At 34.2% G+C, this 15,972-nt stretch overlaps 1 protein-coding gene across 3 annotated transcripts in view; it reads left to right on the forward strand.

The window, feature by feature from the left end:
- Positions 1-15,972, forward strand: part of Eprs1 (glutamyl-prolyl-tRNA synthetase 1) — a 73,607-nt gene that overhangs the window by 19,400 nt on the left and 38,235 nt on the right. For 2 of the 3 annotated variants that reach the window (XM_048809346.1, XM_048809345.1), the window contains exons 10-17: positions 142-375; positions 2,277-2,361; positions 2,775-2,834; positions 3,104-3,124; positions 7,354-7,464; positions 9,989-10,125; positions 11,290-11,497; positions 12,121-12,233. In XM_048809346.1, the coding sequence (XP_048665303.1) occupies positions 142-375; positions 2,277-2,361; positions 2,775-2,834; positions 3,104-3,124; positions 7,354-7,464; positions 9,989-10,125; positions 11,290-11,497; positions 12,121-12,233 (969 nt within the window). The remainder of the gene's footprint in view (positions 1-141; positions 376-2,276; positions 2,362-2,774; positions 2,835-3,103; positions 3,125-7,353; positions 7,465-9,988; positions 10,126-11,289; positions 11,498-12,120; positions 12,234-15,972) is intronic. The other variant, XM_015483633.2, reaches the window with a different exon arrangement.

Here is a 15,972-nt window from a genome sequence, read left to right on the forward strand (position 1 = left end):
GAGTTATGAGTCATAAATCTGTTTTTAAGAAACTCTTATAATGTATGTTTTAGATTTGTATTGCTGCTTGTAAATACTTTTTCTGACAAGGGTAAAATATTGCATGTTGATTTTTAAACATTCTCTTTTTTTTCCCCCTAGTGTTTATCCTACATATGATTTTGCCTGCCCCATAGTTGACAGCATTGAAGGTGTTACACATGCCCTGAGAACAACAGAATATCATGACAGAGATGAGCAGTTTTATTGGATTATTGAAGCTTTAGGAATAAGAAAACCATATATTTGGGAATATAGTAGACTAAATCTTAACAACACAGTGCTGTCCAAAAGAAAACTCACGTGGTTTGTCAACGAAGGACTGGTTGATGGATGGTACGTTTAATATTACCTAGAATTGACAAAGAAACAAAAGACCTATACCAGTGATTTTCTTTTTTTTTTTACCTGCTTTAGATCTGGAAGGTGGTATAATAAGCCTATAGGATTCCTGACTCATACCTTCATTTCAACTAGTACATTAGGGCTTCCCCTCCTTGTTTTAATGCTGCAAACTTGGATGCCTACTGTGGACCAGGACACATGGGAATGAAACACATACATGAGGTCATATCCTCTACAGAACTCACAAGAGTTCTAGGAAAGTTTTTAATAGAAAAGTGGTTTTGATTTTATTTCTTTGTAGATCTGATTACCATTTTCTACATTGCTATGACTCTGAGATTTTTCATTCACAGAAGCCAAAATACTCCTGAGGTAAGGTAAGGATATAAATGGTCTCTGCCTCAGGTGAGAACCCATCTTATTGGTGAAGCAATTCCCAAAAGATTCAGACGTAGAAAGAGTTTTAAATTTCTGTAGCATATTAGTGTATTCCACATGGAATTCTTTTTTTTTTTTCCCCCGGTGCTGGGGATTGAACCCATGGTCTTGTGCATACGAGGCAAGCACTCTACTAATTGAGTAGAGTGTTTGAGCTGTATCCCCAGCTCCCTAAGAAAGATAAGTCTAAAAATGAAAGTGATTTTATATCCATGTATCTTTGTTATTTATTTGTTTGTTTGTTTGTTTTTTGGACTGGGGATCAGACCCATGGCCTCTTATATTCTAGGCGAGCACTCTACCACTGAGCTATATCCCTAGGCCATTTTTATTTTATATTGAGATGGGGTCTCATTAAGTTGTCCAGGATGGTGTTGAGCTCTCTATCCTCTTGTCTTAGTCTCCTGAGTAGTTGATTATAGGTGTATGTTACCACGTTAAGCCTAGCCAGGTATTTGTAAAAGAAGCCTGGTTATCGTATTTAAAAAGTCTAAAAAAAATTCTTTTTAACCTACATTAACAAAGAAAATTTTTTTTTGGTGGGGGGGGCGTGGTGCTCACAATTGACCCAGGAATGCTTTACCATTTTTTTGAGACGGGGGCTCATCAAGTTGCTTAGGGTCTCACTGAGTTGCTGAGACTGGCCTCAAACTTTGAATCTTCCTACTTTAGCCTCCTGACCTGCTGTGATTATAGGCATGCAGCACCAAGCCCAGCGTAGGTTAACAAAAATTTGTTTATTAGCTTATGTTAGTATCAACATGCTGGTGACCAAGCTGCAAAATATATATTTTTTACTTTTTTACTATGGAGCTGAAAAAAGGCAGGTTTATCTTGGACCCCATACAAAATATGCTATTTCAAACTTAGTGAGGTTTGGAAATGCCTGCAGAATATCAGTTACCTACATATACATTCTTACATGTGTATTTATACACAGATGGCATATCATTTCTGATTCTCATGGTCATATGTAGAATTGAACTTTGAATATTTGTTAAATAAAACCAAATGAAGATGTATTAATGCGTGTGTTTTCCTTCTTTGAAAGTAATCAATATTTCATCATTGTATTTTTTAGTATTTTTTAGTTGTAGATGGACACGATATCTTTATTTATCTTTAAGGATCAAACCCAAGGCCTCACATGCTAGGCAAGTGCTTTACCACTGAGCTAAAACCCCAGCCCTCTTATTTTTTTTGGAAATGTACTTTTGCTATTTCCAGAAATGCATTTATTTTATAACAACATGTAACTAGAAAGTAGTTTTTCTCTTTCATGGACTTGGGTGCATTGATACTGAAATCTCTCCAATGACTGTAACCAATTCTTAGACCAAATATTTAATAAGCTGAATACAATTTATAATTCAATAAGTATCTTCTATTCTCTGTATCTGCACATTGAAAAGAAGAAACAAACTTGGTATTTAAAAATTATACATATTTTCCAGGGATGACCCAAGGTTTCCCACAGTTCGTGGTGTACTAAGAAGAGGGATGACAGTTGAAGGACTGAAACAGTTTATTGCTGCTCAAGTGAGTTTTGGTTTCTTTTCTAGTGTCTGTTTGAATTCTCAAGTATCTCAGTTAATCTCCCTCTGGGTATTATTATCTTTGTTCTTTGTATTCCCTATTTATGCCTTATGTTACAAGGGCAGAAATTTTACAAAGGGAGTAAGTTTAGCACATATTTATAATAGTGGAAAATTGGTAATGGCCTAAATTCCTAAGCTAGTATTAGACAAAGGCAGCTGAAATCTTTTACTCAGTAAAATACACGATGTTGACTGAGCAGTCTGTAAACTGAGCTTTGACAAAAACTGTTCAAAGGTAACAATTTAAATTTGAAAATATTAGAGTTTATTTTTTTCTAAACATGAGCTTGACTTTAAGTAAAAAACAATTCTACTTAATAATATTTATTCTTAACTTTATTATTGTTTTTCAAGGGCTCCTCACGTTCAGTTGTAAACATGGAATGGGACAAAATCTGGGCATTTAACAAAAAGGTACATGCTTAACTCTCAGTTCTTTTTCCTCCTGCCTAACTCAAGTAATGTATATATGTAGAATTCATTAGTGTGCATATGGTAGAGAAAAATTTGTGAAGAGTATTGTCATTTTGCAGACTTTCAGGAAAATGGAATGTTTTCCTTTTTTAAATAACTACTCCAGCAAGTACCAATAATTGAAACAAACTTGGAGGTCAGGGAAATGATAGTAGTTTTTTCCTTAAATCTTTTATGAACACTTTGCATTTCATTTTTCTGCTTTCAAGCTGCGAGCACTCTGTAAGAAGGTATTACTTAATGCTTTTATTTGCCTTATTTAAATATAGCTTCTAGCATATTACATGTTATGACCTGAGATGTTATACAGCTTTGAAGCACAATCACATTTATATAAAAGACTTGTTCATACAAATACACTGAAAATGCATTATTCCTAGTTTTATAAAATGTGTCCTCTTGTCTTAATGACAAAGGGAAGCCTTGACTAACTTCATTCTGCTGTTCCCTTGTGTGGTTTAGAGGACATAAGAGTTTTGAAATTACATTTTTTATTGAGTTGTTTTGAAGGTTTATTAATGGTAATTTCTGTGTCTTATTGAATGTAGCTATTTTTTAAAAAAAAGACTTTGTTTAACTGAAAAATCAAATGAGGAATATTGCATATTGACATTGTTAATTACTAATTGGAAGCAGATGCTTGGACACTATAATAAGGCAAATCATTAAAAGTGCCATGTTTTAAACTTTGGTTTCTGTGATTGTGTTCTGTAAATTCTTTGTTGGGATTGCTGCTTGATTGTGCTTATGTCTTGTCTCAAGAAATAGTTGCTTGTCTTGCATGTGTCTTGAATTTATTTTATTTAGTCCTTTGTGTTTAGTCAATTTTTCAATCATAAAGGAATTATTAATTGGTTTTTTCTGTTGCTGCAGTTACTAATAAATCTGAATAGAATTACAGGCAAAGTTAACTTTGATACACCTTTTATTAATAATCCAATATTTAAGGATTTAAGTTTTGTGGGTGGGTACCAAGGATTTAATCTAGGCACGCTTTACCACTGAGCTATATTCCCACTACCCCTTTTTATTTTGAGACAGGGCTTCAATAAATTGATGAGGCTTCCCTTGAACTTGTGATTCTCCTGTCTCAGCCTCCTGAGTCACTGGGATTACAAGCATGGGCCACCGTGTCCTGCCCAAAGATTTAAGTTTTAATCAAGTTATATGATTCAAATGTATGAAATATATTTCATTTAGATAATTCTGTAAGATCTGTTGAAGTTAAACAACATAATCCCCTGTCATTCCTTCCATTTTCTTTTTCTAGAGAAACACTTTCATTTCTCTTAGATAATTCTTTTGGCATTTATTGCCCCAATGAAATGAAATGCTATCGCTAAATGAAATGTTACTACTTTTGTTTTTAGTTTTTGGTGTGATCAGTTATCTTCTCATGATTGAATGTGAGGATTTAGGTCTCTTAATTTTTCTCATCACCTTTTGGTTTCCTCCATGGTTGATTTGTGTCATTTTCCCCCTTATTTGTTTACTTTTCTCATTCTTTCTCAAAGTCAGTGGGTTTACTGAATTTCCTACCAAGATGCTCATGTATCTCTTGTGTTCTTTGAGTTTCATCATGAAAACATTTCTGCCAGGGTTTTTATGCTGTTTTGTTGGGATCTAGATTAGTGGCCTGTTTGCTTCTGAGACATAGCTGACTGTTCAGGTCTCTCTTTATTCCCTGGGAATTCCCTTTTCCCTGTAATGGTCTCCTGTTTTCTGGGTCTTCCCTCTTAGGTTTTTGTTTTTGTTTTTGTTTTGAGACCAGAGTCCATGTTGCTAAGCTGGTCTCAAAGTCCTGGACTCAAGCATTTCTTTTGACTTAGCCTCCTAGATAACTGGAACTATGCATAGGAATATGCCACCAAGCGTAGCTATTCCTTTTTTTTTTTGTACAAGAGATTTAGTAATCATTGAGCTATTTTTTTCTTTTTTTGTTTACCCTCTTGCTTTGCTTTTGTATACCCTCTGGTAGCTCCCTGAGAAGAGAAGTGTGAAATGAAGATTTTTGAGACCTTGCCAATAACCTGGTTTTTAATTTGAAATTTCATGATAGTATTCCCAGTTTGGGCATGTGGGTCCTGCTTTTGAAACTCATTCCTTAAATTCTGGGGATTTTTTTTTTTTTTTACTTTTTTCTTTCTCTCAAGGACTTGTGCATGGGAAGCACATGCTGTACCACTGAGCTGTAACCTCAGCCTCTATCTAACTGTATTTTCTTTCTTCTCTCTGGAACTTTTCTTGTGCGTATTTTAGACCTCCTGGACTGGTCCTCTAATTTTATTTTCTCTCTTTACCTCCCTCTCTCTCCTTCTCCTTCTGTGTCTACCCCCATTGAACTCAGGCTATGTTGCGCAGACTGGCCTTGAACTTGTGATCCTCCTGCTTCTGTCTCCAGAGTAGCTGGGATTACAGGCTTTCACCACTATGTCTAGCTATCTTTAGTTTTATTAAGATTTAAATTTTTCAGTCCAGGCAGAAGAGTCACAGCTTTTAGGTGTTCATTTCAGACCTGTTAATATGTTTCTCTGAACCTATATTTACTGCTTCATGTAAAAAAATGTATGTTAGTATTTTAGTAGTGAAATAACAGTTTTCCCTGGTTCTCATCCCTCTCACCCCTTGCATCTGTCCCCAACTAATAAAGAATGTAGAAACTTATCTCCCTTGCCCTCAAAGAAGTAGTCTTACAATGAAAAATTGAAATAATCCCCAGAAATTAAACAGGAAGCTGTTCTGGTTGAAGTATATTAAGGAGTCTGGAGACCTACTCTGTTTAATCACATGTACTTGGATACCTGCCAGGACACCTCTTTGAAAACCGCTGAAGCAGAGACTTTTTTAGATTTATATAATTTTAGAGCAAAAAAGGACTTCTGAATCCAAGATTTGCCAGTCTTGCCTGGTCCTGACCATCCTTCACAATGCTTGCTTAAAACTAGATTTCCAGACTTTACTTCAGACAATGTTACCATAATTCTTTAGGTTTAAGTGGCCTGGGATTGTGCTCACAGTTGCCTCAGTGATTAGTCCACCATTGGAAACAGTCTTTTACTTTTTTTGTCAGCTGTGGAAAATGAGCTGCAGTGAACGGAACTAAGATAGGATTGTCTTGTAGCATCTTTAAAAAATTTTATATTGGTGGCTTAAATAATAAACTGAGTTGTCACAAATAAAATCTTGTATCATTTTTACTTAGTAGAAGCTGAGAGAAGGAACCCGTAACTAGTAAGAATGACCTTTAAGCCTCTAGGAAAATTCAGGTAAACAGTAAAATCTAGCGAGACTAGATGTTAATTTAATATTGGCATATAATACAAGCAGAGAGGTGTAGCAGAAGAGGGAAATTTAAGTAGTACTTTTAAGCTTTGCATAAATGGTCTTCTGAGAATGAATTCTTTGAGTTTATTCAGAATTTCCATATTATTCAAAATACCTTCAAAGCAAAAGAAAAGCCAGTCTGACAATAGTAACAGTAAAAAATGTAAAACAAAAGAAAGTTTAATTAGCCATGCCACTTCCTGCACCCTTCTAAATGGTAGGGAAAACAAAAAACTAGTGCATTTGATTCTGTATTTGCTTTTATCTGTATTTTCTTGCTAAAGGTTTTATATAGTATCTAAATATTAATTATGGTAATTGTTTATTATGGATAATTTTAATTTGAATAGTAACTGAGAGAAGTATGTAGACTTCTGAAGGGGTTACTCCTATTGTTTTTAGGTAGGAAAGATTATAGTGTAATAAGTATGACAATTCATTCCATTATTCTGCAGATATTTGTTCCTTGCTAGGTACTGGAAATATAGTGGTTCTTATTGTTGTATACACAGGTTGAGTATCCTTTATCCAAAATGCTTGGAATCAGAAGTGTTTCAAATTTTGGATTTTCTGTCTGATTAGGGATTCCCAACCTGAATGTGCACATAGACCAATAGAATTATCTTGTTTATACTTTTAATCTAAAAAGTTGCCTTATTATAGTGATCAAATGTCGGTCTGCTTTTGATGGTAATGTGTTGCCTAATACCGAAGATAGTAAATTAAACTGAAAACAGAAATATCTATAGTCCCTTAAAATGGATTTCTCCAACAATACAAAATTGAAAATCACATTTACCTAAAGAGATTAATGTGTAATCCTACAAGATTTCTCCTACCTTCAAACACCAAATTTAAAGATTATTTTCAAAATATTTCTAGTATAATTAAGTTGGATTCTCTTCACTTGCCAATAGTTATTCTTGGGGAAGAAACTCTAAATCCTTTATGTTGTCTCGATTGATGATTGTTTTCTTTTTTTTCCGACTTGACAGTTAAATATTCAAAAAGATAAACAAAAAAAATTAGTAAATGCAGTAACAAAGCCAGTTAGTGTTCTTGTTCTGTTACTTATTTTATTTATGATACTTACAAAATATTTCAGTGTTTTAATATGAAGATGTGTTTGTTGTAGGTTATTGATCCAGTGGCTCCACGATATGTTGCATTATTGAAGAAAGAAGTGATCCCAGTGAATGTCCTTGAAGCTCAGGAGGAGATGAAAGAAGTAGCCAAACACCCAAAGGTCACCCTACAGTTTTACTAATGTTTTCTCTCTTAAAAGAAGGATCAAGATTATAAAAATAAAAATGTACTTTATGCAAGTAGCATGATTTGGGGATAATTTTCAATTTAGCATTACTTGTTAGGATTTGATGCCAATTGAAGCAAATCTTTTTGTAAGTTTCTTACTGGAGAAATTGATTTGACCACTGTATAATATGGCACAAAGCTGTTACATGCTTGGTGCTCATTTTTTATTCTGTAGAGATAAACATATTAGATAAAAAGAGATTCTTCCTGGAATCATTCTGAAAGATGAGATATTATAATTCACATTCTTTATTTGGAAGCTAAGATAACATTTTTTCTCTAGGTTGTTAATAGTACCTTTGTCTTTAAACCAAAACATTCAAAACACATACACACACACACTTTTCCTTTTTCTGGGGGTGATGGAACTGGGACACAAAATCAGGGCCTCACACATGATGGACAAATGTTTTAACACTGAGCTATGCCCCTGTCCCTTAGATCTGCTAATATTGAATCACAACTCCAGAGTCTGTCACAGTGCATTTTGGAAAATATCTGTGAAGTAATAGTGATTACTATCCATCTGAATTTCAAATTTAAATCTTAGATGTGGGTAGCAGAGAGTTCCTTTTAGGTAAGCCAGGATTGTTGTTGTAACTGCTTGGATGACAGTCTTCAAGCAAAAATATGGGTTGGTTTTGTGTGTGTGTGTATGTGTGTGTGTGTGGTGCTGGGATTGAACCCAGGGCCTTGTGCATGCAAGGCATGCACTCTACTAACTGAGCTATATTTCCAGCCCTCCACTTCTAATTTTGCAAGTTGTCTAAAAATCTTTGGTCATAGACAGTTCACTCATGTAGTAACAGATGTAAGTCTATTATAAGTGAATGGGGGGCTGGGGAAATGTGGCTCAAGCGGTAGCGCGCTCGCCTGGCATGTGTGTGGCCCGGGTTCAATCCTCAGCACCACATACAAAAAAAACAAATATGTTGTGTCTGCTGAAAAGATGTGAAGGGCTACGAACATTCTAAATTGTAGCCATATATAATTGTCTTTCTATGTATGACGTTAGCTACTTTTAAAAATTATTTTATTATTTACATTTATTTTATTATGTATTCATTTAATTTTGGTACTAGAGATTGAATCCAGAGGTGCTTTTCCACTGAGCTACATCCCCAGCCCTTTTTATTTTTTATTGTGAGACAGGATCTAGCTAAGTTGCTAGGCTGACCTGGAATTTGGAATCCTCCTGCCTCTACCTCCCAAATCACTCAGATTATAGATATGCACCATCATACCCAGCAAGAATCAAATTTTTTGAGTGCTTATTTGTTAAGATGGCAGTTGTAATCAAATAGCTTAAATTCCTAAGTACTGCTTATTGTTAAATAACTAGTTGATTAGGGAGCACACTTTTTTTGAGGTTTTTTGTTTTTTTTTGTTTTTTTTTTTTTTGGTACCACGAATTGAACTCAGGGGCACTTAACCATTGAGCCACATCCCCAGCCCTTTTTTATATTTTATTTAGAGACAGGGTCTTGCTGAGTTGCTTGGGGTCTCGATACGTTTCTGAGGCCAACTTTGATCTTACGATCCTCCTGCCTCAGCCTCCTGAATCTCTGGGATTACAGATGTGCGCCACTATACCTGGTTAGGAAACACACTCTTAAACTGTGACTGGACTACTAATTTGATGTGTGGAGTTGTCATTATTAATATTTCCCTCATTTATTTTTCTGTATTTAATCAGTATGCATTCCATTTTAAGCTCAGTTGTATTATTAGTTATTATAATTTACATTTTTCTCAGATGCATTGGCACAGTCATTGAACAATGATTAAACAATTACAGTTTACATTTCTTTCAAAGAGTCTTCTCACAGATTTTTTTCTTGTGAACTCTGTCAAACAAAAACTGAAACCTAACAAAGACAGCATTCTTTTTATTCTCCATATCTCTTATTCTCCATAAATAATGCACGCTGGAAAGGCAGTTATACTTTCTTCAAAGTTTGGCTTTTTAAATATGAAAGGTCCACAATTTCCTGCCACGGTAGTATGTTTTCTTTTATAAATTCTATAACCACTGAGCAGGAATAACTTTTTTTCTCCTTTGGTGCAGAATCAGTGAGATTCTGAGGATAGCAAAGCAGTTTCTGATATAATACTGTTTTAGGTATGAAATCAGTGAGTGATTAGATTGTCCTAGGCTACAAGGAATCTTAGAGTCAGGGTGTCTCACCTAACAGCATTTCTACTCTGAGGCCAATGTGACTTTTTCTGACAGCTGTTAACTGTTTAAATGCTAAAATCAGAATTGAGACTATTTATGTTAAAGTAAATGTATGGCAGAAAAGTAAAGCATTTTCTTTCTAATATATTAGTGGAGTTTTTAAAGTGTGATAATACAGGTCACTTTGGTTAAAGAATAAAATGAATGAATGAATTTTACTGCTGGGTTCAATAAATTATTGCTTCAGCCAACACTGTCCTTTCTTTACATTCACCAGAATCCTGATGTTGGCTTGAAGCCTGTGTGGTATAGCCCCAAAGTTTTCATTGAAGGTGCTGATGCAGAGACTTTTTCAGAGGGTGAGATGGTTACATTTATAAATTGGGGCAACATCATCATTACTAAAATATACAAGTAAGAACTTTTTTGTTTGTTTTCAGATAAATATGGAAAAAAGTCTTTTGTGTTCATTACTTATTAAACATTAGTTAATTCAGACCAATTCATGTTGCTGACTAGTAAATCTGCCCAGATATACATAGATACTGCGATCTCTGGACACAATTTCTTAAAATATATGTTGCAGTTTACTAATAGTCTATCAGGATATGTTTTATTTGTGATATTAAAAATGCCTACATCTAGACACAAAAAATAGTGCTTTAGACATCATTTTTATCATGTCATTGTATAGTTAGTTATCTGGTGGGAGGATGCTTTGAACAGGATTTTATATTTAAACTTTCTCCTGATATTTACTTTAAAATTGGTTAATGTTAATGATGAATTTTACTTTCTAATTAATATGCTATGTATGCTTATTATTAGTTCATACCAATGGACATAGTATGCTTGAGACTTATATAAGTTCTGAACTGCATTATGTGTTATTACATATGATGCAAGTAATTGTTAGATATTTTTAAATATAACATGTTGTATTTTATAATGTTTAATGTAGGTCATTTAAATTTATAAGTATATTCATGTTCTTCATCATGTGTAGGGATCTGTTGTCAAATACCTCAATAGCAGAGATTACATTTTATTCCTCTTATTAATATATGCCTGGCATATATTAAAAATTCAAATATACATATGTATATATTTTAAGGCGCTCTTTTGTTTGTTTTTAGTTGTCAGTGAACCTTTATTTATTTGTATGCAGTGCTGAGAATTGAACCCAGTGTCTCACACATATGAGGCAAGCACTCTACCACTGCGCCACAACCCCAGCCCCTCAAATATATGTTTGATTTCAGATTTTTCCAAAGAAAATTTCTTTTTGGTACCAGGGATTGAACCTAGGGGTACTTAAGAGGGAAAGGGAGCCTTATTCTTTTTCATTTTTTAGAAACAGGGTCTGGTAAGTTGCTTAGGGTCTCACTAAGTTGTTGAGGCTGACTTTGAACTTAGATCCTCCTGCCTCAGCCTCCCAGGCTGCTGTGTGCCACCACACCCAGCCCATCAAAAGAAAATAATAAATTATTTTCTAGTAATTTAATTATTGTCAAATAAAATAATGCACATATAGCAGTTATAGTTTATTTTCTTTGAATATTTTTCAAACATATCTAGAAATGCAGATGGAAAAATTGTATCTCTTGATGCAAAATTGAATTTGGAGAACAAAGACTACAAGAAAACTACCAAGATCACTTGGCTTGCTGAAACTACACATGCTCTTCCAGTTCCAGCAATCTGTGTCACTTATGAGCACTTGATCACGAAGCCAGTGCTAGGAAAAGATGAGGATTTTAAGCAGTATGTCAATAAGAACAGTAAGGTAACTTCTAAAAGAAGCCATATTTCATCTTTCTTTATTATATGAACTTTTCTTTAACATTTATAAAATCAATTTTAAGTATTTTGCTTTCTCAAGTAATATAAAAAAGAGGCATAGAATTTTATTTAAATAAAAAGATGTTAAACAATAATGTTCCCATGTTATAAATGATAGTGAAACAGTGAAGTAACTTGCCTGAAGACAGAAGTGAGGCTGTATTCAAACCCATGCACCTTAGCTCCAGAGCCCCTGCACTGTGTTATGCCTTTCAGTTTAGTCTGTTACGTGTTTCTTCCATTGTATTTTATATTTATAGTGGGGGATTAATTTAACTTTGAGTCAGGGTCTTGCTATGTTGCCCAGGCTAGTCACTAATTCTTAGGTTCAATTGATCCTCCTGCCTCAACCTCCTGAGTGCTAAGATTACAGTCACACCTCATATGTGGCTTGTGACTGATTTATTTTCACAGATTGCTGTTTCAGTTTTTGTGTTTAAGTAGTAATCTTTTAAGCACTTCTGTTTAAAATGAGGCTATTTCAGCTACTACTAAAACTGCTTGCATTTTAGAGTTGTCTGTGCTCTAATTTGAAAAAGTGATTTTGGTCTTATGTTGTCTTTATAGCATGAAGAACTAATGCTAGGGGATCCCTGCCTTAAGGATTTGAAAAAAGGAGACATTATACAACTCCAGAGAAGAGGATTCTTCATATGTGATCAGCCTTATGAGCCTGTGAGGTAAGTAATTGTAATTAGACATCTAAACAAAAATGCTTAAAATTCTTAGAGTTTATTTAAAAAGTTGGATTTTCACTAAAATATCACACCTAATCAATTTCTGCTCAATTGTATGTTTTATATTTAATATTTCAGAATTAAGTAATTTACTTTAACAACTAATTGAAATAACATAGCGTACATTGAGTATTAATAAATTATTTTTTTCTATCCCACTTTAAAAAAATTTATTTTGAAATAGAGTTGTGCTGAGTTGCCCAGACTAACATCAAGCTTGTGATTCTCCTGCTTTAGCCTCTGAGTAGCTGAGATTCCAGGTGTGTGCCCCCACACCTACTCGGTTTTATTCTTTTCTGGTCTGCTTTTCATGGCCACCAGTCTGGAAAATTCAATGTAACTATTTTTAGCAGTTTTTTCCCCTGCTTAAAAATTCTTATTAGTTTCAGAGTTAAAAATCTCAATTTTTGTTTGAAATACAAGGTCATTATTGTCTTTCTACCTATTTGAGCCATAACTGTTGCAGTTTTCGTCACCCTGATCTCCCCATGTTCAACATACTGGACTTGTGTAGACTTTTCCGAAAGCATCAGTTTTCTTTGAAACTCTGGGCCTTTTCCTGGAATGACTCTGCTTCTTTATCTTCATCTCAATTGCCCTTTAAAACGTGCTTCCTCCAGAGCTTTTTGTATTCTTCTAGTCTCATTAGGTACCCAACCTATGTCACCATAGCATTTGGCATTTCTCTCCTTAGCATATTTATTAAACACTGTTAAAACTGTATCTTTTTTTTTTAATACACTTTTTTTGTTATTAGTGGATCTTTATTTTACTTAAATGCAGTGCTAAGGATTGAACCTAGTGCTTCCCACATGCTAGGCAAGCGCTCTATCACCGAGCCACAACCCCATCCCTAAACTGTATCTTTTTGTTTATTTTGTTTCTACCTCTAGAATATAAGCTTATTAAGAGAGGTACTTTTTTCTTATTCATCTTGACACTTTGCTTTTAGTCAAAAAAGATCATGTATTCATGCGTGCAACAGTATACAGTGCCTGCTCCTTAGGGAGTTCTCATTGAATGTGTGATGGTGGTGGCATTATTAACTAGAGTAACAGAGTAAGTTCTTGATTTATTATCAAAAAGTTGTTGGACTTTTCAATAGATAGTGTATAGCCACATACAAAAGAGTAAAGTTGGATTCTTGCCTCAATATATACAGAAATTCACTCAAAATGGAGACCTAAATATTAACACAAAAATTATAACACTGTCAGAACAAAACAAGAAACTATATAACCTTGGCAGTGCTTTCTCTTTTGGGTTGGAGGATGTTCTGGGCATTGAACTCAGGGTCACTTGGCCACTGAGCCATATCCCCAGCTCTATTTTGTGTTTTTTATCAAGAAGATAAAAAGAACAAGAGAGAATATTTGTATACATATCTGATAAAGGGCTTATATTCAGAATAAATATTCTTGTAACTCAATAAAAAGACAGTCCACTTAAATATGGGAAAAGGATTTGAATAGACATTTCTCCAGAGCAGATATACAAATGGTAAGCAATCTCACAAAAAGATGCTTGATATCATAGGGAAATGCAGGTCAAAACCACAGTGAAATAATCACTCCATATCCACTGTGTAAGCTAAAAATAAACAGATAATAACAAATGTTGGAGAGAATGTAGAGGAATTTGAGCTCTTATGTTGATGTAGGATTGTAAAATGGCCACTTTAGAAAACAGTTTGGTAGCTTCTCCAAAAGTAGATCTAGAGTTATCATTTTGATCCATCAGTTCTGCTTCTATGTTTATATTCAAAAAGAATAAGAAAATGTCACATAAAAACTTGTACATGAATGCCCATGACATGATTCATAATTACCAAAAAATAGAAACAACCCAAATGTCCAAACTAACAAACACGCAAACAAAATGCAGTACATTAATACAACTAAGTATTGCTTATCTGTAAAAGGACTGAAGTACTATAACACTGATGAACTTTGTAAACATTAAGTGAAAGAAGCCACTTACAATGGTTGGGCGTGGTGACACATGCCTATCTATAATCCCAATGGTTCTGGAGACTGAGGCAGGTGGATCATGAGTTCAAAGCTAGCCTTAGCAACCAGGAGGCACTAAGCAACTCAGTGAGACTGTCTTCTTTAAATAAAATAGAAAATAGGGCTGGGGATGTGGCTCAGTGGTTGAGTGCCCCTGAGTTAAATCCCTGGTATCAAAAAAAAGCAAATCATAACAGACTACAGATTATATTCCATCTATAAAATGTCCAGAATGGACAAACCCATAGAAACAAAGTAGATCAGTGGTTACCAGGGACTAGAAGAAGAGGATGACAGGGGAGTGATAGATAAAGGGTTTGGTTTCTTTTTGACATAATGTAAATGTCCTAAAATTACATGGTAATGGTCGAATAGTTTGGTATAACCATTGAATTGTTTGTTGTTGTTGTTTGTTTATTTGTTTTTGAGAAAAAGGAAAAAGAGTTGTATTGCTTTATTAGCAAAGGAGAAACACAAGGCCTCCTCCATTGCATATCAATGTACGTAGTATAAGAAATAGGCACAAAAGGAGCCTCTGGGTACAGTTGACAGTGGGGAACTCACTTGAAGTTTATGACATTGTCATAATGATAAGGGAGATAGATCAGACTAAAAAATATCCTATGCTCCAACCCTTGAATTCAACCTGGGAGAAAAAAAGATTAAAGCACAGTTTTTGTATATGCTGGATTATCCAACCCTCTCCTGGGATGATATTTGTTAACATTTATAAGGATTGTTTCAGAATATGAATTTAAGAAATGGTCCAAAACAAGAAAACATAAAAGAAGGTTATAGGTGTAGAATGGAAAATTAGAAATTAAAAGAAATGTTTCTGGTGGCCGTGGTTGTGGCTCAGTGACAGAGTGCTTTCCTAGCATTTGTGAGGCACTGGGTTTGATCCCCAGCACCATATAAAAATAAACTAATAAAATAAAGGTATTGTGTCCATCTACAAATAAAAAACATATTAAAAAAAAAAGAAGAGAAACCTGGATCAGAAAATATTTTGTCTGGTAAAGTAATTTTCTTGTGCTAAAGTCCAAGATGAAAGAGGACAAAGCTAAATTTAGATGTAAAGAAATTTTGAATGTCTAAGTAAGTTTTAGACAGTTTGCAGAAGGTAAATCCCAAAAAGTTTGTGTTTGTGATTAAATTTACTATAATTAGCACAGTCAAAGTTATTTGAACTTCATAAACTGATACAAAGCAAAGTCTGAAGTATTGATCTGATCTTATCTATCAAGATAATTTTCTTGTATTTGTTAGTTTTTATCCCTTAGGGAAACTAAGTCTTAAAGGAATTAAGAGTTTGTATCTATTTTAAAGTCTTAAATGATTACTGGTTGACAAACAGCTATTATTTTAGGTTATAACAATATATTTGACACCCTAAATAAATGTGACTATATGTATACACGCACACACACACACACATACATCTGAGAACTATATCTGTCTGAATGGAGTACTTTTTAAAATAATGAATTTTGGGGCATATGAATTATTTCAAGCTATTAAAAATATTGAAGAGGGGCTGGGCTTGTGGCTCAGCGGTAGAGTGCTCATCTAGCATGTGCAAGGCTCTGGGTTTGATCCTCAGTACCACATAAAAATAAATAAATAAAATAGAGGTATTGTGTACAAAAAAAAGGATACAATTAAAAAAATGC

Source organism: Marmota marmota, unplaced genomic scaffold (genome assembly GCF_001458135.2).
Source record: "Marmota marmota marmota unplaced genomic scaffold, marMar, whole genome shotgun sequence".
Lineage (NCBI taxonomy): Eukaryota > Metazoa > Chordata > Mammalia > Rodentia > Sciuridae > Marmota > Marmota marmota.